Genomic DNA, 22737 nt, shown 5'->3' with positions numbered 1-22737 from the left:
GCTTGGGAACGGGAGGTGAATGTTATCATATAATAAGTATACATGGAGTGTTATAGCTATCACTCAGATCAAAGACCACTGCATTGACCAATTCCATTTTTTTAACAGGAAAAGAATGCAGCAATTCATCACTTGTCCAGTCTAGTTAATGTTTTGTGCCTTTTTTCTAAGAGTGGAATTTGTGAACTGGCTTGCTTTGACAGCTTGAGGTACTTGGTACTTTTCATTTCTAGATCATTGTCTCAAGTATAGCACATATTTGATGAAAATTGACTGAAAATTGAATCTGGAGGATGACTGATGGCTGAAGTATGTAAAAAAGGGTTGGTTTCTGCTCAGCTGATAGTAGACAGCTGCCAACAACAAAAAAAACCCATATATCTTAACCCTGTACTAACAAACGTTCTAACTAGGAAGACTCAGAAATGAATGGAGAACATATCTACCTTTGGATGCCATCATCATTGGATTCGTAACTTTAGCTAATACCTATTTCCAGAATTGGAATTTCCCTAGACATGCTTCTCAAATCTCTGAAAATCAGATTGTCAGTATTGAATATCATGCACCCAAAAGGCGAGGTCTCTTCTGAAGAACGACAACTGCTTGCTCCTGACAGGACTGTCCTTGCAGATTGGGCACATGATGGAGATGGGTGCAGTGTGCGTGTTAGGCAAGAGCTGATACATTTTGGCAGGGCTACGTGGAAGAGCCAAAGGTCACCTTTCACTGGCTTGTGTCTGCCTTGGAAAGTACAGCAGTGTCTTTTCATTCCCACTCCACCTCAGCATTTGAATCCTATTGAATTAGTAAAGTGAATTAACCTAGTATTTGACACTTCTTTCTCTAAGTTTCCAAGAAATTTAGTCTTCAGGGATTACAATTTTGCTTTGTCTGCCGTTTTCTAGTGACAGATGAGTTCCCAATTCCCAATGAACATCATAATGTGGTATTTAAGATAAAAATAGTCCTCCTTCTATGCTCTGCTCTCCCATTTGGATAATCTGATTTTTAACTTGCATTCTCATTTAAAGGAAGAATTTGTGCCTTATAGCAATGAATGGCTGGCCCTCCCATCCTTCCAGGTCTGCATTAATAATTGTTGCTTTTAAAAAGACACTAACAGGCAAATCAACCTTGGCACTACAATGGCAGGTCATACGCTTGAATGCTGCACTGTGCAGTTGGATAACACAAGTAGAGGAACTGTAGCTCCCTGTTTAGATTTGCAACATGTCCAAGTTCTGAAGTTAAATTCACATACCTTCAGAGCTGGTAGCAGGGATGACATTCCTGATTGTTATATTTCCCTGTCCTCTGAGAAATAGAAGGATTTTTTCAATGACAATCAACATATAGTCAGAAATTAAACTTTGGTTTCAACAATGTCACCATGATTCCTCGTGGCATGATGTGTACCAGCTAGTTCTCAAACCAACACAAACCCAGTTATGGAGCCTTTTTGACAAACTGCAATTTCAATGAGCAATAGTATTTCAACAAACAAAGCCTTTTAATGGATGGCTATTGAACTTAATGCTTTGCTTTAGTTGGATTTTTTTTTATGCTAATACACTTCATTTTGATATCTGAAGGCAAAAATATCTTATTTTCCAATCAAAATAATTTTCTTATGAAATTACACTGGTTATCTGCCCACCTGTTTACCAGTCCCCCTCCCTAATAACTGTTACATCCATTGTCCAATTTCAACAAAATTTAACAAAAGGCTAACATCTCAAAAAAATATCAAACTTACAGAATCGTTCTGAAGATCAATGACTGGATAAAAAAAAAGGGAGCATTAGCTAGTGATCCCACTAAGGGAAAGCCGGGAGATTCAGCCCTTAACAGCACTTGGCTGACCAAGTCAGCACAAATCTCATTTCAGACATGCTGCACTGCCTGCCATTTCTTCATCATCTGTCATGCTAAATAAAGCTATGCGGAGTACATGGGAAACATTGCAAGTATGTCTGTATGTGTGTAGGTATGAACTGAAAGAGGGCAGATTTAGATTGGATATTAGGAAGAAATTATTCACTTTGAGGGTGGTGAGACACAGGAACAGGCTGCCCAGGGAAGCTGTGGATGCCCCATCCCTGGAAGTGTTCAAGGCCAGGCTGGATGGGGCTTTGAGCAACCTGGTCTAGTGGGAGGTGTCCCTGCCCATGGCAGGGGGGTGGGAACTAGATGATCTTTAAGGTCCCTTCCAACCCAAACCATTCTGTGATTCTACAATATATATATATTTATTTATTTTTTTTAAGTAGGGAAAGTAGAATAAGGACAAAAGTCCTGTAGGAGAGAGACATCTGGGACATGTGGGCCTTGGGAGTTTGGAAAGAGCCTGGGTATGAAGGGAGCTGGAAGTACTAGTGAAGGATCTGAGGACATGAGAAAGATGGGTATCATAGACAGAAGGTTGCATGGGTGCAAGAGGAAACAGGGTATTGCTATGGAGGTGTCATGGGATGGTGGCAAAGGAGCTGGGTCATTGTACTCTGGCCATGTAGAAGGAGGAGGACACATGCTGTTCGTTGAAAGCCAGGCTTCACTGATTCCTTGTACCATTCATGCAACATTAGGCTTATTTAAAACTGACAAATAAAAAGGTTATTCAAGTACCTAAATAACTCACAAAGTATTTAGTGGAATGTTTTGGTTTAACTTTAAAGAAAATGATACAATAGGAAGTAGTGGAAACCCCGTTTTTCAAAAGAAACTGTAAAAATTCTGTTTCGGTTCAGTCACAAACTATTTTTCCACTGCTTGCTTCAGCCATTGAACTGAAAAATTGGTTATTTACCTAACAGTTATACTTAAAAACATTTGCAACACAGGAATGGCCAGTACCTTTCACTCAGAGCTTTGCTGTGGGGGCAGCTCACAAAACATGCTGGGGAACGGGCAATGCCTATTAAGTTCTGTCCGATAAGATCTCAGGCTGTGCTTCAGAGAATTTGTTCCCTTGTTCAGCCAAAGATAAATAAGGTAGAACCAACCGACCTGCCTCCGCCGATGATAATCTTCCTAGGAGATACTATCATGTCAGCAGCTGCTGTAAGAAACTTTTCTGAAGGTCGGTGCATACGAAATAATCAATTCTCATCTACAGATAACAATTCAAATGTGCCAAATGCTACCAGGGCTTATGCTACTGGGTTCGTGAGATGAAGTCCACAATACTGATTGAAGACATGATGTTTGCTGCAGCTGATGAACTGAATGGGCCATGGGCCATGCCTGGGGAACTTGTTTTAGATCCCAGAAAATAGATACTAACTATTTCTAATGAGCAGTAGGCAAGCAGTGCCGGCAGTATAAGTGGTTTGTAGATAGGTAAAAAGCTATATTCACAAATACTGTCAATCAACACTTTGCAGCAATTCCCTTTAAAGAGAAAAAGCTAGAGAAGCACTGGTCTAGGAAACGCAGCATTTTGAAGATGCAGCATTTCTCTTGTTATGGCTGGGGATAAAATGTGGGATAAAAGCAAGTGTTGTTAGCGTGCAGCCTCACCAGCACTGCGCCAGGCTGTGCTGTGTCTGGCAGCTCCATCCAGGTTTCGGTCACCTTTTAGGCTGAACCCACACCCAGCACCTCCACAGAGAGCATGGGGAGTGAGTGGTTTTCGGTGGCGGAGTGGGCATCCAGAATAAATCTCCATCACCTGATTTCTGCTGCAGCTGCAAAAAGCTACTTCAGCCCTCACAGCGGTGTGAGCAAGATCTGAATTGAACCTGTAATCTTTGTTCTAACAAAACTGTGAGGACAGTTTTTTTCTGAAACAAAAACCTCATTATCCTCTGTCCAGCTGACTAAACCTAGAGACTGACCTGGAGTCGGATTGTAACTCCTGGTTCAAAGCATCTAAAAAAAAGGATGGGCAAAATGCACAGTTGTCGGTACCCAATGGAAAAATGTTCTTAATTCAATTACTTCGCTTGCTGAGACATTTTTAGGCAAGCATTAGGTATAGTGTAACTTAGCCCGTGGCAGCATATTCTTCCATGCATGTGCCTCCCTGAGCTTGGGAGGGAAGGAGGTTGCGGCAGGGCTGTGGTGGCACAGCAGGGTTTGGAGCAGATGGCCCTTGAGGGACACTGCTCGCCCCAGGCCTGGAGGCAGCTGCAGCAGCATGGCTCCGTACCAGCACCAAGCCCAGAGGCGACGCGCCTCAGCACAGCGCGGAGCTGACACAGCCGTATTGGGTTTAGGACTCGGCTTATATCCTCACAGCACCTTGTGCCAAGTGAATGTGCTGGTGTCAATCTCTGTGTCTCGATTACCTCCTCCGGATGTTGCTGAGATGCTGTTTCCATCTGGAAAGGAGCGTTCCGGGTATTTTTGTCTTTGGCAATGTGTATATCACCTAACGGAGCACAGTGCGCAGATCCCCTAAGCTCACAGCAGCCCACGCAGGCACCAGGCAGAGCCTCAGGTCTTCACAGCCTCATAGCTTTGTTCAAATTTGTTCAAATACTGCCTGAGTGAAGAAACCCTGTTGACGTGCAAGATCTATGGGCTTGAGCTGCGTTCCCCCTTTCAGACGCAGGCGGCCGCGCAGGGTCCTCTGAGTTGTTTGTGTGATGAACAAACACCGAGTGTCCCCCAGCATCGCTGCCCGGTCCGTCTCACCAAAAGCTTGTCTAGCCCTCTGCAATCAGAAGAAATGCAGTTAGGTGCAGGAAAAGGAGACATAATTCAGTGCTGGAATAACTACAGTTATCTGGATTCAAAATGAATACTGTATTTTTGCTCAAAAGCACCCAAAAAGCAGAACAGGAGGAGGCTGGAATCAGTCCTCGCCTTGAGGCCAGAGCAGAAGAGTGGGCAGTCGAAAGACTATTTCCAATTCTGTATGACTTTGGGCAAAGCACGTAACTGCTCCGTGCCTCAGTTTCCCTGAGGCTCCAGCACTATTTGCTTGCCTCCAGCATCTTCTGTAAGGAATTTTTCAATTAACACTTCTGAAATGGTTGGAGTTCCTCATGAGGAAGATATCATAAACGTGCATATTACTGAAAAAAAAACAATTTGCTGTAAATAACTCTCATGTAGCGTTAGTCAAACAGAGAAAGTTGAAAGGAGGCGCTGATTTGTTCAAATAGTGTAAGGCAGAGCCAAAGAGGGAACGGCACAAATCTCATCCCGTGCAGAGGGACGAGGCCGAGCAGCGTCGCAGGCGTCATGTCTGCAGAGCGGGGCTGTATGTCCCAAACCGACCTGTTTCTCCAGCAAACGCAGGGTGTGAGGTGTGTCTGTATACAGGAAGCAGGGCGGGATGAGATGGGAGGATGGCAGTGCCGGGGAGGGGGGGGACAAGGTGACATCCTCTCCCGGCGGTGCTGGGTGGCTTGGCAGGTGGCTGCCGTGCTCCGGCTGCCAGGTGGGATCCAGTCAGGGCTGAGCACTGCTCTCATTAACACCGCGCTCTCATTAATGCCGCACCAGGCTCCTCTGCGCTCCGGTCTGCTCAGGGCTTTTGCTTTTTCACTTATGCAAGCAGCAACCCCCGAATCTGCACTGTACAGAGGAAAAAAACTGTGTCTCATTGATCAGCGGGTTCAGCAGGACCCGTGCGCCTTGAGTGATTGCCAGGAGAAACTTCAGCTGCTGTAGCAACTGCTCTGGCCAAGCTGCTGGAGATCGGCAGTAAGAGGCGTTCGCCAAGATACATACAAATAAAACTCATGCAGTTGCTTTGATATCTCAGTCTTTGTTTGCTACAAACATTCGTATCAGCGATCAGCTAACTCACAGCAAATTCCAAGGAAGAGAAGGTCCAACCAGAAAAGTTGCACGTCGTGCAGAGGTTTTCTCTGTGTGGCTTCACCTCATTAGTTAGAAATCTCTGATTTCTTTTTTTCTCCTTTCTCCAAAAGTTTCAGATATTTGTTCAGGAAGAAGAAAAACACGCCACATGAAGTTAGGAACCATCCTCCCGGAACAAATAAGAGTAGCAGGCAGAAGATGGAGCGGCTCAGAATAGCAGAAGCAGAACAAACAGATTGAGCTGCGAACAGCAAACATGTGGAAATCAAACCCCGTTACCGCAGAAATCAAACCCCGTTACCACAGAAATCACCAGCAGAAATCATGGAGCTAAATTCAATGAATAAAACATTTGCTCGGAGAAGTTTTCCCCGCTCTGCCAATTGAATATAGAGCGGTTTCCATGCAGTTTTCCAGCAGGTGTTTGGTCCAAGACAGCAGGAGGTCAGCTTGTCAGGCAAAGAAACGAGCAGCCGCTTCTGCCCCCAGATTGGTTAGGGATGGAGTTCCAATGTGCTGTTGTGCACCAACACCTACCGTTGCCCTGCTACTGCCCACACCGCTTTGGCCAGAGCTGGAAAAGCCATCTCTGTCTTCAGTTTATTTATCTTCCCGTGATTATGAGGCTGTCACAATAAAGGAAGTGAATTGACCATTTTAAGGCACATTCTAAACAAAATGGTGCCCTGTCCATTTTGGGGGTGCCTCCTGCCCTGGGGGCTCTCATGCTCCATGGGCGGACAGACACACGTCTCTCGCTAATAGAGTTCCCTCCAAAGATCATAGAATCACAGAATGGTTTGGGTTGGAAGGGACCTTAAAGATCATCTAGTTCCGACACCCCTGGATTTCACTGCAGGCTGTCTGCATGGCTAACATTTTAGTAGCACTGGAAAACTCAATCTTTAAGAGGCTGAAAGAGCATTATAATATATATCATTCAATCCACATTTTCTTAAATACCAAAAAAGTATGAATTGGTTAGAAACCGCTTATTTTCCATGTGTGTTGGTGTGACTTTTCATCTGAACCACTATTATTTTCACTTTGGGGAGAGGAGAAGCAGCTTTTTCCTAACAGAGTAGCAACACAAAAGTAAGATTTTGACACTAGTAAGTGAACTAAAATAAGGATATTAGATTGTAAGTCTATTTATCTTTTGTATACACACCTTTAGTCTCCATTAGAATATACAGTCTCCATTAGCAATGAATGTCTTGTGGCACAGTAGGGTGCTTTGGATGCTCTCCTGGATGCTCGTACTAACAATGTGCATTGTATAGGAGCTGATCCAACAGCTCCTCACCACCAAATGAAGGAGGTCCAGTTGCCTTCCCCACCTCAACCCTCTTCCCTCGGGTGCACGCCCCATCCTCCTGCCTCGTGGCTACTGGGCTGCATGTTGGAGATCACAGAGCAAAAAAAAAAAGTGAATACGTTCTTCTTGTGTTGATGATCAGATGAGATCGCAGAAACGTCCTGCAAGCTCCAGAAGCACCCGGACTGTTGTTGCCCAGCACACAGTCTGCGGGTTCAGGAGGAAGAGGAGGGAGGGAGACTCAAACCTCCTCTTGGTGGCAATAAGCTGTTAGGTTGACGTGGCTTCTTGCAGACCCTTTGGAAAGACTGGTGAATCCTGAAGTGATCAGTACATATTGCAAAGGAGGTATTAGCCAGCTGTGCGATTTCATCGGAGGCACCATTAGGAGGGGTTTTCCACTCAGGTAACTGCACAGAAGCCTTCCAGCATTGGCACCTGTTTGCATTTAATGCTGTATTCACTGTAGTTAATTGCAATGCCAATGTGTGAATGAAACTGGGTCATGCTTCTGCAAAATCTAAATAAGGCATTATTAACATGTCCTTCAGCTATCAAGGATGTGATACATTTTGCAAACTGTTCATTAATTCTGTACAAAACCAGTGACAGGTACAGTATTGTTTCCACAGCTGGGGGTGAAGGATGTCACATATGCAAACCTGCAACATCTGTCTGGTTTGGGGATTTACCATCCTTTTCTTAGAATGAGTAAAATGTAGCTGAACGTTGGAGGCATTCATCTGAACTCTTCAAAGCAAGTCAGTAATTACTAACTATTAATCCCATTGTAGTTTAATTCTATGAATTGTAAAACACTTTTCAGTGTCGTGGGATAGATTGCCTGATCCACTTGGGAGCTGATGAAACTTAACAGCGATGAACTCTTTCTTTTCAAGACACATTGCCCTGTCTCAGAAAAGTAGGTGAATCCAAGTGCTTACATCCCTGAAATTAAGGCTGACTTTACCAGTGCAGGGAAAGGGGGAGCAGCTTAAGGCACCCATTTCCCACAGGTACAAGGAACCTTAAAGCCTTTCACGGAGTGAGATCAGCCTGGAGCCTGGCAGGGAGTGTGAACCCACCCTGCCGAAGACACTGGAAGCTTTTTCACTGACCTCAAGGAGAGCTGGGTCAGGCCAGCATCCATTTCCACTGTAAGAAAAGGAGAGTTAGGCCATGTAGTAAAAGCACCGTTATCCTTTGCAGTGAGGGCATCCATGCAGGAATTAAGTGCGCTTTAGAATCATGTCTTCAGCTAAATTCCCTCTTCTTTCCTCAACATCTGCCTTTAGACATGCCCCACCTGAACACCAGCATTTCATGTTGGCATCACACAATTTAATGGAGCTGATTTCCAAAAGTATTCAGTGTCTCCCTGGCAGCCTTACAATGGCATATATTCCTGTACTCAAACTTCCGTGATCACACAAGGAAAACTGGAATATATGTAAGGAAATATTTAGAGATACTCTGGGATTCATGTTTATGTTTTGGAGTTGTATGCATGCTTTTTTTTTCCTCTGTGTTTAAAAAAGGTGTGTATAACAGCACTACAATATTATTACACATTGTAATTACACAGCCTAATTACATGATTATATGTATTTACACTAATTACACAATTAAAAACCATTACAGAAATGATGTGAATGTATTTGAATCAATTAAAATATTTTTAAACCCACCGAGGCAACTGACTAACAAAAAACCATCGAGGGGCAGCAGGCAAACCTGCCAAATACATGGTCTGATACCCCACTGGGTCCTATGAGAAGCTCCTTGGTGCTCTTTACTCTTGGATGAATAGGAATGTGGAACATCACAGGTAAATGTTAAAAAAAAAAAAAAAATTATACTCTGTGTTCCTGGAGCAGAACTTTGTAACACCTTCTAGCATGGTTGCTCTATAGCAAAAGATTTATAGCCAAGATCTGGTGCCGGTGCCTTGAGAACCTGGAAAAGGCGTGCTGTTAATGGTGAGTCAAGCTGCGGATTCACTGGGTTGAATCCAGGCCTGTCTCTCACGGGCTTGAACCAAACAGGATGGTTGAGAACATGTACAGAGAGCAGGGAAACTATAGAGCAGGGCTATACCAAGACATCTGGACAGAAAACAGCCAGCCTGTGGGGTTCGGTGCTACCAGGGAAGATGGGGAAGACAGAGACAAGGCAGGGCTGTGGTGTCAGGGGCAGCTCCGGTGCCATCAGGTTTACCAGGGTAAGATGCTGGAGGCCATCGCCTGGGCAGCAGAGCACGAGCACGGGTATGGACCTACCCCCTCTCTGTCGTGCAGCGTCTGGGTGCCCTACAGTGAGCAGCACGGCTGCCACCTCGCTCCGTTGAGGAGGGTCTGCAGAAGACACAAGGATGTCCCTTCTGCTCTTAACAAGAGACACAGGAGCCGCGTCTCTCGCATGGAAAATCCCATTTTCCAGAGGAGATCTGGCAGCCTATTGACAGTAAATTGTGGAGAAATCTGTTTCTACTGAGCATTCTTCTGTTTTTTGGAAACAAAGACTTAATTTTTCAGGGCTGTCAGTATAATATTTTCTGTAAGCACTAAATTTACCTGAGAACGTTTGAAGCCCTGGGACATTTCCAGAGTGAAAGGGAATGTGATCAGCTCATTTATCCCAGACTTTGCCAAGGAATAGTCTCATTATAATCACTAGCATAGACAATGCATAGGAAACAATAATTTATTTGGTTTGTATATTTGCTTTATTTCTGCTTGGTTTGTATATTTGCTAAATTCTGTCTTATTTCTGTCTAAGTGCTAAGGGATATTAGGGGACCCACGGGATTTGTGTATAGATTAAGAGCAAACCAGTAGCCTCATTGATGTAGAATTAGTCGTAGGCTCCCAGCCCTGCCAGCAGTGAATGAGTAGGTATTTTTCTGGCGTGAGCCTGCTTTGGGGAATCCCACTCCCAGACTTTACGGTTCCTCTTTATATGTGAAAGCGAGAACATTATTTAGGCTTTGATAAGCAATGTTTTATACCTGCAGCATAACCATTAGAAGCTCAGCAGATGTGTTTCATGAGATATATAACCCTTTCAAGCTCCTTTTTATCCTGAAGGCACAATAAAACCTTCACACAAGATAAAGATAGTGACTCTAACTTCCCTGGTTTTGTTCAGCTTCATGTAAATTTATTCTGTTTACAGTTCATTTTGCAGTTTCATTCTCCATTCATTCCATATGGTTACTTTAGAAGATCTGTATCAGTGTATCCCTGTATATATCTCCCACCCCATTTTGGGCTTTACTTTTACTCTCCTGAAGATCAGAGCTGCTCTGTTCAAGAAGCTGTTCATTTTTTTTTCCTCTTCATTTCATTTCAATCACATTTTAATAAACTTCAGAAGACACTCCTGTGTTTTTCTCGCAGTGAGTGACTGAGGTACCTTCCCCCTAAGTTCAGGCAAGGCTCAGCCAGCAGTACCCGACGTGATATAGATATGGAGCCCATACGCTGGTTTCAAGCACATCGCACCAGCGAACTGATTACAGCTGTATCTCTTTTGGCCAATGCTTCCTCATCCAGCGGGGCCAGCTCTGCCTCTCTCCCGGTTTGACCTGAGCAGAAATACTGAGTGACACGACCACAAGATCTGCATTATGGTTGGAGCCCAGTTCTTCAGCCCAGCCTGGGGACTTCGTTACCACTGCAATTCGGAAATGCAGACAGACTCCACACAGAAGGGACAGAGTTAGCACCGGGCTAGCTTGTGCAGGCACAGCAATGGAGAATTAGTAGCACAGGCTTAATGTATCCATAAATCAATGCATCTGGATGCTGCAGAATAGCGGTGAATGACACCTACATCATTGCACCTGCACTGCTGTAAGTTTCACAAGGTAGAGGATAGGCCACAGCTGTCCTCATTTATCCTTGATTACAAGCTGCAATCACATTACCAGATAGCTGCAATGTAGACGTATCTTCACTTGGTTTTGCCTTGTATTTGCCTTGCTGCTACTGGGGCTTTTCCCGCTGTCTGCTCTTTCTTTACCCATCCCAGCATCCTCTGGTAAATCTTGCTCCACACCCTCTCGCGTCGCTCCTGCTCAGTCCCTCCTGGCAATGGGAAGAGAAGATACCCATTCCAGCTCTACCTCACCAGTAAATACACACTGCATGTGGTCTAAATACATCCCTCCTGCTGGAATTTACCTTTGTTGACTTAAATAACAGCACAACATAAACCTTAATCTGAAATGCCTCTTGACCTTGGCAGTTTTCAGAGTATTTTCCTCTGCGGGGCTCCCAATGAGCTGAAGAAAAGAGTTAGCCTTTTGGACAAGGGCAATAGGCATTGAAAACTGTAAATTATTAAGTATGTTTAGCAGGCTGGCCTGGATCTAGAATAACAAATAGGACAAGTAGTTGGAAATTAAGCCAAAGAGCAAGATTTTGTGGTTGCATCTCCCTCACTGAAAGACAAAGACATTTTATAAACATAATGACATGCAGAAACCAGGTTAAATTAGGCATCAAATACATCTGATAATATATTGTTACAAAGAAAATTGAAACATGAAAGATTTCAAATGGTAGTTCTTCAAAAGAGAAATGCAGTGCTTTTCTCCCAAACAGGTTTGGGGATCCCTGTTTGCCATGGGATTTCTCTTGGGGACAGGAGAGGGAGCAGGGGAGCTCCTAACACCTTGCAGCCATAACTGGGGGTTGATCCTGCATCCCTCATGCAAACTAAATTACCAGAGCCAGTTTTTTAAGTAAACAGAGCGGGACCTTTCCTTGAATATCTGCCCTCTGCTGAGTCATCAGTGCTGGAGGATGAGGTCCTCTCTCGGCTCAGATGCCGCAATAGGATTAACACCCTGCTCTCAGCCCCTCCTGCAGCCTGTTCATCCATCAGTGTCAGTTCTGCTTTTCCCCCCAAATTAGATTAATCTGTCATTCTGGAAGTGATAGCTCAAACTATTTTCATACAGTATTGCTGCAAAGAAAATGTCTGAAGAACTTCTTTTCCACTGACTTACCGTACTCCTTTGCTCTGCGTAGGTGGCAGTGACTACCCCGGGCTGAGACCAGACCAGATCTGTCTGTGTGATTGCACTGATTTCATTAAAACCGGACTCTTGCCCTTTTTAGTTCCTGTGCACCCCAATACAGTTTCTTCAAGGCTTAGATTGTGCCATTTACTAAATATTCCTTATCTATAACTAGACCAGATAGCAAGCTGAACAGTTAAGCCTCCCGTAACTTTACAAGGCAAACTTCCTCCCCGGCATCATGTCAGTCAAATTCCAGACAAATTGCCCCCATGATATATTTGACCTACAAATTAGGGTGATTTAATACAGTCCCATTTGATTTAACCTCTGTCATTAGGCAAATAATTTGAAAAGATCTGGCACCTGAATAACTTGTGGAAAAATCGTGTACATATCGGTTACATAACTAAATTTGGAAAATAAGTTCCTCAAACCATGTGTCTGGCACTTGGGTTCCTGACTTTGGTCTTGATGGGTTATCTCAAGCAAAGTTCCCCGCCACTCCACTGCATGTGGTGCGTTTCCTCGCATTCTGCCAGCGACTCTTGTAGAACAAGAACAAATGGTTGAATGCTCCTGCCGATCCGATCATTAAATCGCCCAGCAGGCATCGGCGAGGCTGGCTGACAGTGGAGACACCCGCCGCCGACCCTTCCGCTTTTCACTGGTTTTCAGGGTTCAACAAGTGTGTCGTATGCAGAGATCATAGATAGCATTGCTTCTGAACACAACTAAAAATGCAGAAAAAATGAAAAAAAAAGATAAGTGGAGACATTTTTTCGCTGTTGCCAACCTTTATGTAAGCATTGTTGATTTTCTCTTTTCCCCAAATATATTTTTTTCCAGAAGAAAGGAAAGAAAAACTTTCATTTCTATTTCTAAATAAACATAATATCAAGGGGATGATGCTGTGTGGGCATAGCAAAATAAAATCAAGTTCTACTTTTTATTAGAAAAACAAATAATTTATGACTTGAGGAAGAAAGAGAGTTTTGCTGAGCTCTAACTAATTTGAATAGAACCAGCTATTTAAGGTTAGAAATGCATTCCTTGCAGATAGAAAGATTATTTTTCATAGTGGAAAACAAAGACTGTTTACAAATCATGATGGACTTATTGATAAAAATGATTTTTCCTTTTTAGACAAAAAGATTTACATTTAAATTTAGTTCACAGTATTTTTTTTATCCATTCACATACAAAAGCTAACAGCAATCTAGAGGAATATGCATAAAGTTTAGACATCTCAAAGTTATCTTTACATGTGTATTCTATTATTAATGTACATAATCATTTTGAGTTTCTTCTAATCTGTCAGCATTCAGGAGAAAATGCACTGGAACATAAAAATTCTCTACAATTTGCAAGCAACAAACAACAAGATTTTCTTGACATTAATTTGGGAAGGAGGAAACATCTCTAAATAAATTTTTAATAACCAATGCCTAGTCTGATCCCCTGTCATTCCTCAGAGTGAAGTGAAGCACAGGTAGCCCCAAGTGTTCATAAGCCTGATCCAGCGCTTCGTATTCCAGAAAAAGAAAAAAAAACACTTTGTGCTTTCTCCATCCCAAAACTCTAAAAAAAAAAAGCAGGAAAACTTTTTTCTCATTGAGGTCAAATTGGATGGATCCCAATCCACAGCAATAAACTTAGGGCATTTGGGAGCTGAGGATTTACAGGCACTGACGGCCTGGCCTCAAAGGCTGCTTCCCCATCAGTCTCAAATGAGCATCCAGGATCTCAGCCTTGCTCCTGGGAGGCAGAGCATGCCCATCTCCCCTCCAAAAGAAAAAAAAATAATCAGTATGATTAAAAAAATTAAAGAAATATCTACTCCAAAAAGAAAATCTGAATGAGACAACATTAATGTGAGAAGTACTTCATAAAACGCAAATGCTTTGGACTGGTTAGACAGAAATCTTACTGTCGGTGTGAGTTGTGTTGGCAAAGAAACACAGGGGAGGAGGGAAGCTACGGGAGGGCCTGGCTGTGGGAAGTGACGTTGCCATGGCTGCCATCACCAGATCTCATGTCTTCACCAAATTCCACACTGCTGTGCATGGGACCATGACTACTTGGGGGCTGAGGGGGCTGCAGGTTTGTTGAAATACATTTGGGCTCCCTTGGGGTACAATCCTGTCACCTTGGTTCAGAAGAAAGTGCCATATCAGAAGGGAGGCTGGGGCATTGGGTTTGTGACTGGGTCCTGTAGGACATTGGCTTCTTTGTGCTTCGGGCTTGTCAGCTCATCTGCACAGTTATGGATAAAATGCACGTTTGTGAAGTCTTACAGTCCAGAGGTCTCCCTGGAAAGCCCCTTTCCTTTCCCTCTCTTGCTCTCACCAGGTAGCTCATGGCCAGGAAGCACTCCACAAGTGACCTTTGCATTTCATCTTGCAAGTAGAGGTCAGTAACACTGCGGGGGAGATGAGAAGCCACTGACCCACAGGGAAGCCTGGGGAGGTGATGGGGCAGGGTGTATAGGGAAGCAATGAGCTGGTGGGACCAGGGACCTGCTGGTAACATAGCCACCAGGGAGACCAAAATCTGAATCAAGCTACAACTTGCTGGCTGACAGCAGGAGAAACACGTGGTCTCTTCGAAGAAGGCATTTTATTGTTGCTTTAGTATGTCCCAAATGAAGGGTGACCTTCAGCAACCTGACCTAGTAAAAGATGTCTCTACCCACAGCAACAGGGTTGGCCTAGATGGTCTTTGAAGGTGCCTTCCAACCCAAACCGTTATGACTCTAGGGTTCATGAATCCTTTGCTGGTGATGGGCTAGGGCATTTCCTCACACAAAGAATTACCAGCGAATGGGTTTCATCCCATTTGTACTGCCAGGCTCCATGTTGCAAGAGCAGGGTGAGGAAGCCACCGGCACTGGTGACCCAGAGCAGATCACTGTGGCGGCCAGACACTGCTGCTCCCAAGGCAGGCACTGCAGCATGGCTGGTCATGGGCATGTGCAGATCCATCGAACCCTGGGCCAAAGCTTCAAGAGTCCCTCCCTCTTCTCCCTCAATGGAAATCCTTTCACTGCTCCGCAAATGAACTTGCGGTGTCGCAGCGAATGGCAATCACCCGACAGCAGTAACTTCACCACGGTTCCACCACCCTGGCTGTTTGCAAATCTAGATTTTATGAAGCCTGATCACTTCAGTGAATGACCTCTTGACCCTCATGTCCATCTATCACACAGAGCAATGTGTTTGCCAACAGGAATATCCAGTTGGACAGTCAATCATTTAATAAGCTTTTCTTCCTACACAGAGTTTATTGATTTTCTCTTTTAGCGAGAGCAAAAGACTATATTGTCAGAGTAGGTGTTCTGCAGCTCCTGCATCCTTTCCTCATGTATCCTTTGTTTTATTTCCTTCTGTATGATTTTCATCATCCCTTATTGCCACAGATATGCTTCCTGTCGTCTCTGTGCCCTGAAGCATCTAATTTTCTTTTCACTTGTACCTTGATTAATGTCTTCACAAGTTTTGCTTTCCTCTGCTTTACTGTGGAGTAGTTGCCCTAGAAGGCTCTTTCCTGTGAAAATCATTGGATTTTGGGTTGGGTTTTTTTTTTGTAATTGTCATTAATTTCCACTTCTCCATTTCTTTTTGACAATTCCAGGTATTTTATCCTGATCTCTCTATTGATTTCTTTATTGTACAAGTTAGCAAGGTTTTGTTTAATTGTTCTTAAATCAGCTGATTTGAAAGTTTGTCTCTACCAGCCATAATGCTATGCTTTTAACTGTCTGCAAATGTGGACTTTGGATCTAATATGCCCCTTACTTCTAATTGTTTAATTAGGAAAATTATAGAAAAGCCAATGGCTTATACTACGGCCAAACTGGTAGAGGCTCATGACAGAGACTGAAATCAAGCCTTCCAGTTTTCTGTCAAATAACTCATTCTCCATCCTTTTGAAAACACATAACTGACTCACTAGTTTTACTGTTTATTACTCCTCTCTACCTCCTTAAAAAAAACCCAACCAATCAGAAAGTATTTCTGGGCTTAACCACACATTAGTGAGTGATATTACTGAAGGGAGAGCTTTTTCCCTTGCAACTCATCTACCTGCACTTTTGCATCCCAGGACCAGATACAGCATCTGCTTTCCCTGGAAAGTTGTGGGAAGAAAATATGTGAGGGGTCCTGGAGGAAGGAGTTGGGGGCTGGGAAGAGAACAAGATCTTAAATTTCTCACTATATCATCATGAGACCAGGCAGTTGCTGGCTGAGCATCCATGGGTGATCTACATCGTGTCAGTAGAGATTACTGTTTGGGAACAATTCATGATCTGGAGCAAAGTTACTTCCCCCAAGGGCTGAATCCTCAAGGGTCCCAGACATGTGGTCTGGGATAACAACTGTAAATTCAACCGCAGTCCACACGTCTTTCTTCTCCATGATCTGCTCCACCATTGCTAGCACTGTTCAGATTTTTGCTCTTCTGTAGTAAGTGTATGGAGCTTTTGATAATTTCTTTAAATGTTGAGTAAAGGAGTCTCCATCCTGAAAAAGCCTAGAAGCACCATGATCATAGAATCATAGAATCATAGAATGGTTTGAGTTGGAAGGGACCTTTAAAGGTTATCTAGTCCAACCCTCCTGCAATAAGCAGGGACATCTTCAACTAGATCAGGTTGGTTATAGCCCCGTCCAACCTGACCTTGAAAGTTTTCAGGGATGGGGCATCTACCACCTCTCTGGACAACCTGTGCCAGTCTTTCACCACCCTCATCATAAAAAATGTCTTCCTTAAGTCTAGTCTGGTAGGGTGTTAGCATTCCCTGCTTATTTACAGCCTAGCTCTGCTCTTGTTAAAGAGTTGCATTTTGTCAAAGATAAATTTATAAAAGCCTGAAACATCATTCCATGATGCACTTACCTTTCCGTTGCAAAGCCAAGTGTGGGAGTTAATTTTTGCCAGCATCCTGCCATGAGACTGACAACTTAAAGGAATAAACGAGGAGCTACAGTCAGCTTCAAAGAAGGTGGGGATTATTATTTTGCCGCAGGTGACATCATAGCCATCTTATTTTGAGCCTTTTAGCCCTGTTGCGTTCAATCCTGCCATAGATTGAAAATATTGTAATTCTATTAGAAACCATTTGCTAGACGCAAAAGGCACAGCCGCAGCATGGCGTGGCTGGTCCGGGCTGCAGGACTGACTCACAGGCAGACAGAGCGTGCACAGCTGAGCTCACCCAGTAAGCGAGGGTAAAGCTCTCCAATAGGCATTTGAGGGATCTTATTGCTCCACTGGGGAAAAAATAATTGTTTATCTCTGTGGAAGATGGGGGCACGGAGAGAGATGGGAGGGAGGAAATGTATTTCAGTTAAGAAAAAGTATTGCGTTTCAGATACAAAACTGTCTCAGAGTGAGAGGACAGGTTTTGTTCCCAAATAATCCCCCCGAGGGAGGCATCTCCCGCTGGAGTTGTGTCAGCACCCCAAGTCACCCCCCTGCCAGGGATGGGTGTGAGCTAGCGTCTTGCCCTTCAATGCCCTCTGCTTGTTAGGAAGAGTTTCGGTGGGGACAAGCAAGGGGTTTGTTGTGCTGCAAGGCACAAACAGGCCTTTAGGAGTAAATCCCAGAACTGGTTCCCAGCATGACTATCCTGCTGGAAGGGGAGAGAAAGAAAACAAGGGCCTCTTCTCGCCCATGGATCCTCAGCTGGCTTGCACACCCCTGCACACCTCCAGACTGTTCGTACAGGGTCCCACAGCTTGAAGCTGGAGAAGACAACTAGGTTTTATCACATCTCTTAAAATCACTTGTGCCCATATTGGGATGGACTGAAATATTGCACACGTACAAGAAAATTGTTTCGCTCAGAAAAGCATTGTGACATCTTCATCAAGCACTGCAGACTCCTTCCCTTCCCTCAGCAGCTTGTTTCCAACCCTCACTATTAACGTGTTTTGCCTAATTTCCTCTTCAGATCTATCTAGTTTCAGCTTTCAGCAATTCATCCTTTTCCACCAGATTAAAGAGCTCTTTTCTCCCTGTGAAGACAGTTATTCACTGTAATCAAGACCTTTCAATCTTCTTTTTTATAAGCTAGACAAATAGTGCTTTTTAAATCTCTCTCCCCATTAGGTGCCTTCTCTAGTCCTTGGCCCACTTTTGCAGTTCTTCTCTGCATCTTTCACGGTTTTTCAGCATCCTCAGTGATACGTGGATACTAAGGCTGCAGATAGCACGCACATGTCAGCCTCGGCTCCTGCCTCCATCTCAGCATCCCCTGTTTAGCCATCCAAGGTCTCATTGGCCTTCTCAGCTATTAGAGAACTTGAGGTTTCATATTCTTCTTGTTTGGCCTCTAAATCCTTTAGAGAAAAAACAGCACTTAGCTGGAGCAGCCATTATTTCTTCTTCTGTGGAGTTTAACTCTGTATTTGGCTGTACTTAAAAACAGCAGATCCGGCTGACCAAGCAAGAGGTCTCGTATGGCTGCCTTCTCTTCATCATTTAAACATAACATTGATTCTTGTACAAGCTACAGATTTTATCAGCCATCATCTAATGTAGCATCTGCACTGCTGATGAGCAGTTTTAGGTCTAGGAATACTCTCTATACATCCCTACTAGGAGCACCCCTGTGGCTCATTGGCAAAAGGCGCTCAGAGAAAGCAATTCTTCATCTCTGTTTCCTATGTGCTTTATTAAACCTACATAGTGCTAATGTTATGTCCTGCAATATAGGGTCAAACACCTTAGGAAGTCTTTTATATTGCGTAAGTCCACATTTTTTATAAGCTAACTTGAAATCTGGGGCAGTAACAAAATGTTTGTCCATGCTGTGGCCTTCACTATCGCTGTGCTAGTTCGGCAGCTGGAGGCAATCTCCAGCCATAATAGCAGAGCGCGCTGTGTGTGCTTATTTACCCTGGCGCCCTACCTACCTCGTTAGCAGCGCAATTAAAAAGCCAGTTCAAGAGAGAAACTCCTTCACATCAATTCACTGAGAAAGTTATGACAGTGTTGGAGAGAAACAAATGTAATTTGTTAATAAGCATTTTTCTGGGCAAACATAGGCATTTACTCAATGATGATTCCCTCAGCCACACAGAGGGAGGACCTACCTGTAGGAGGTTTTTATTTAGGCATTGAAGGGAGACTTGCTAATCTCCAGGGAGCGCTCCCTCCTACTCTGAATCCCAGACAGCACACTACAAATGTGAAGATCCACATGGCAAAAGGAGGCAGCCTTGGCTGGGAATGAGTACCACAGCCAGGGACCAAGGCTTGGTTCCCTCCTGGCCCTGCAGAGGTCTCTAGATGAGCTGTGAGATGTCCCAGCAGACTTTTCATGGTGATAGCCACCTGGGAAGATTTAATACAGTAGAAGGGAGGACGAGCAATAACTGCTTTCCTGGAATACAAGGGTAGGAAACAGCAGGGGTCCACAGAAACGCTCTTGAGTAGAAGCAGCTCTCCAGCAGCCAGGAAGAGCTGAGCATTTCCTCTGCATTTTGTGCAGAGCTCAGCAGGCTTGCGTTTCAAACGCATCCTGTCATCTGGCATAGACAGTGCTTCTGCATCGTATTGGCTTTCCTGGATCCCAAGCTTAGGAAGCCATCACTCCCCTCACGCTGCAAGCTGCCTACCTGTTACATCCTGCTTTGTGAATGCTTGAGGAGGGTTAGATCCCTGAAAGGTGGGTGCTACAGCATCATGGCGTGACACTATGACCGCTTTGTCATCATATATAACCCACAGGGCACAAACAGCCCCAGAGCACTCTGCACCAGCACAGCAATGGTGGCATAGCTCTACACTGACATTTAGTTTTCAAGGTCTTTATGACCGATTTTCACAATCAAAATTCGGAAAAAAAAAAGCCACCATCTAAATACCATTTGTTTAATATTTGAGTACTAGTGTGACAGTCACAGAAGAGCTGATGAATTTTGTCTCCTCTCAGAGTCAGGAACTCCTTAGGCGATGATACAGGTTCTCAAAAACTGCTGAACTCCTCTGCTGAAACTTTGAAGAAAAAAAATGTGACCTGAGGCAGAAAGAAGTCACAGAAGATTCCAGCCCAAATTATTACCTTTGTGGGTATTTATTAGCAACTGCAAACAGGATTGTGCAAAGCACTCGGCAGGCAGCACGGCGCTCGGCAGGGCTCTGCAGCAGGGCAGTGGCTGCAACGGGGCTGTGCCAGGGCAGCAGAGCTGGGGGGGCTCCTCCAGCACCCCACTGCTTCCTGCGCTTCCTGGCTCCTGGCTGTCACCTTCTGATGAGAAAGCAAATTGTAGGGGTCCCTTTGTTTAAAGCAGTTGTTAAGCTTGCAGCACTAACTTGCTTTCTGCAGAGAAATAGGTGAAGTCTAGACCTAAGGCATTCCCACTGAGCTGGATGCAAGTTTTCTTTGGGTTCCTTTGAAATCTTCCTCTTTCCTTGCAGAATTTCAGACTAATAGTTCTTACTTTTTCAGCCTTTCCTGCTGGAATAAGGACTTTTCTCCCTTCACATGTGTCAGCAACGCGGCTGCTGTGGGGCTGCGAGGAAGAAAGTGGTGCAGGAGGCTGGCGGTGGTTAACCTTTTCAAAAGGACTTTTGAGGGACCTCGTTTGAACTGACTTTCAGAAAGACCGTGTCCAACAAAATCAATTCCAGTGCTGAGAAGCTTAATGCGCCCAGTATCATTATCTACTTTTGAGAAACCTGGTCCCAGCATTCAGGAGAAGAGAAGGGCAAGGCGCAGCTCTTCCGTCCCGCGTTAGCATCCGCCCACCCCCGGGGTGACCCCCCGGCCTGTGTGTCTGTGTGAAGGACCATCCCGCCGCCCCACAGCCAGGGTTTCTCCCCGGGCCGCTGTGGCTGTGGCTGTGCCGTGCTGACCGGTTGCCTGCCCGGCTGTGCTGGGGTGACCTTTATCACCCTGCGCTCTGGAAGCCGTTCCACTTTTTATAAATATCTCAAAATTCACTGCATGGGGGAACTGAAACTAGGGCTTCCTCCCTCTGATGTGAGGAGTAGGAATGGCTGCTTTGAGTTAGACCTGTTGGTCTGCAGCCACTCTCTGTTATGAAGAATGATGTTTTCCTTCCCCCTTCTGCCCACAGATGGTACTTAGGTTATAGTTTCTCTGAATGCTTTATGTTGCAATTTTGCCTTTGAAATACACACCTTTTAGAAGTCACTCTAAATTCTGGTTATGTCTCTCTCTCTCTCTCTGGAGGAGATGAAGGACCCCACTACCTGTGTCCAAATTACAGAGTTAGCTACCCAAATGCCATACACAAGCCAAGCGGGATGAATAGCGGGAAGAGGAGCACAATAGCCATTCGCGGACATTGCTGTATATTTTACTCCTTGTACTGTTAGTGTATTGAATTGCTGCTTGCAGAGAGAGCAGGAATACCCCTGGAAAAATGCAGACACAAGGATGCCAGGAGGGAGCAGGAGTAGCTGTGACAGGCCAGCTGGCTGTCAGCTCGTTAGACTCAGCACTCGTTCCTGCCTGCGCCAGCCTGCAATTTCAGGGGAGCTGGAGCTGCTCATCCCGGGGTTGAATTTGGGTCACCACTTCTCTTTGAACATTTTTGATGATTACCCACTGCATTTGCTAATGAGAAGTGCTCAACATGGGGGAATTTACAGGCACGATGTTGCTGCAAATGGAGAAGGAGCTTGGCTGTGACCAGAGAGAGGTGGTCCACATGGTTTCTGGGTCCCCTGGCCCCCTGCAGCGAGAGGCCGCTGATGAGCATTGCTGGTAGTTCCCAGCTCCTGCTGAAGAAAGCAGAGGAAGCTGGTGGCCCTCAAAATATGAAGTGTTGGGTGGGCCTCCAAGGGTGGTGCAGGGATGGTTGGATGGTGCAGGGAAGCACTCACCCGGTGCAGAGTTCCCTCCTCTGGCCGTGCCATCCAGAGGAGAAGGACCACAGCAGTAATGTCAGCTGGAAGACATCTGTTCCCACGGATCATGGGATGGAAACTGTCTTGAAGTTCATTGCAATGGCCCTAGTATTACAGTTACACATGGCATTTATCCAATATTCATCTAAATGAGTTTATTCTGGTTGTGCATAACTGAGATTCCTGGTTTATACTAGTTTGAGATCCAAATCTGACCCCTTATCTGGCATGCTGCATACTGATGGTTAGAAAACTTAATTTGTCCTAGAATAGCCTGGTTTTGCAAGAGGACGTTGCACTGAGAGCCTTTCCTTGTATAATAATTTTGCTTTAGAAACTGATTACTCACAATTCCTATCAGATCTGAATTGCAGATATCTGGTGGAGTGTAGCACTGGGATATTTTAGATCGAAATCGCTCTGCTATCGGTTCCACTGCAGCTCTCTTCTAAAGTAGACTTTATATTATAAATTACTTTATAGCTTTGCAAAGCATGACATAGAAACATTATATACCCTGTAAGTGCTTTAAAATTAATTTGTTCTTGAACGTGTCCATGTATGAATGAATTTGACATAAGCCTTTCAATTTTATGCTTCACTACAGAAAGTGTACAAAGTACAAACTGTAAATCAACCGCCACATTTGCTGAAATGACTACTCAGCTATGAAAAAAATCTGCCCAATATTTAAAGAAGATTTAGATATAAAAAGAATGTGTACAAGAGA

At 44.4% G+C, this 22737-nt stretch overlaps 1 protein-coding gene across 4 annotated transcripts in view; it reads left to right on the top strand.

Moving 5' to 3' along the window:
* The window catches only part of LHFPL3 (LHFPL tetraspan subfamily member 3), a 256819-nt gene that overhangs the window by 188105 nt on the left and 45977 nt on the right, over positions 1–22737 (top strand). Inside the window, exon 3 of one of the 4 annotated variants that reach the window (XM_063323473.1) lies at positions 5889–6057. The exons of the other annotated variants lie outside the window; for them this stretch is intronic. Within the exon in view, the coding sequence (XP_063179543.1) occupies positions 5889–5995 (107 nt within the window). The 3' untranslated portion in view covers positions 5996–6057. Of the gene's footprint in view, positions 1–5888; positions 6058–22737 lie in introns of those variants that run through there. 4 annotated transcript variants of the gene reach the window in all.

Source organism: Chroicocephalus ridibundus, chromosome 1 (assembly GCF_963924245.1).
Source record: "Chroicocephalus ridibundus chromosome 1, bChrRid1.1, whole genome shotgun sequence".
Taxonomy (NCBI): domain Eukaryota; kingdom Metazoa; phylum Chordata; class Aves; order Charadriiformes; family Laridae; genus Chroicocephalus; species Chroicocephalus ridibundus.
This window is presented reverse-complemented; position numbering and strand designations above follow the sequence as displayed.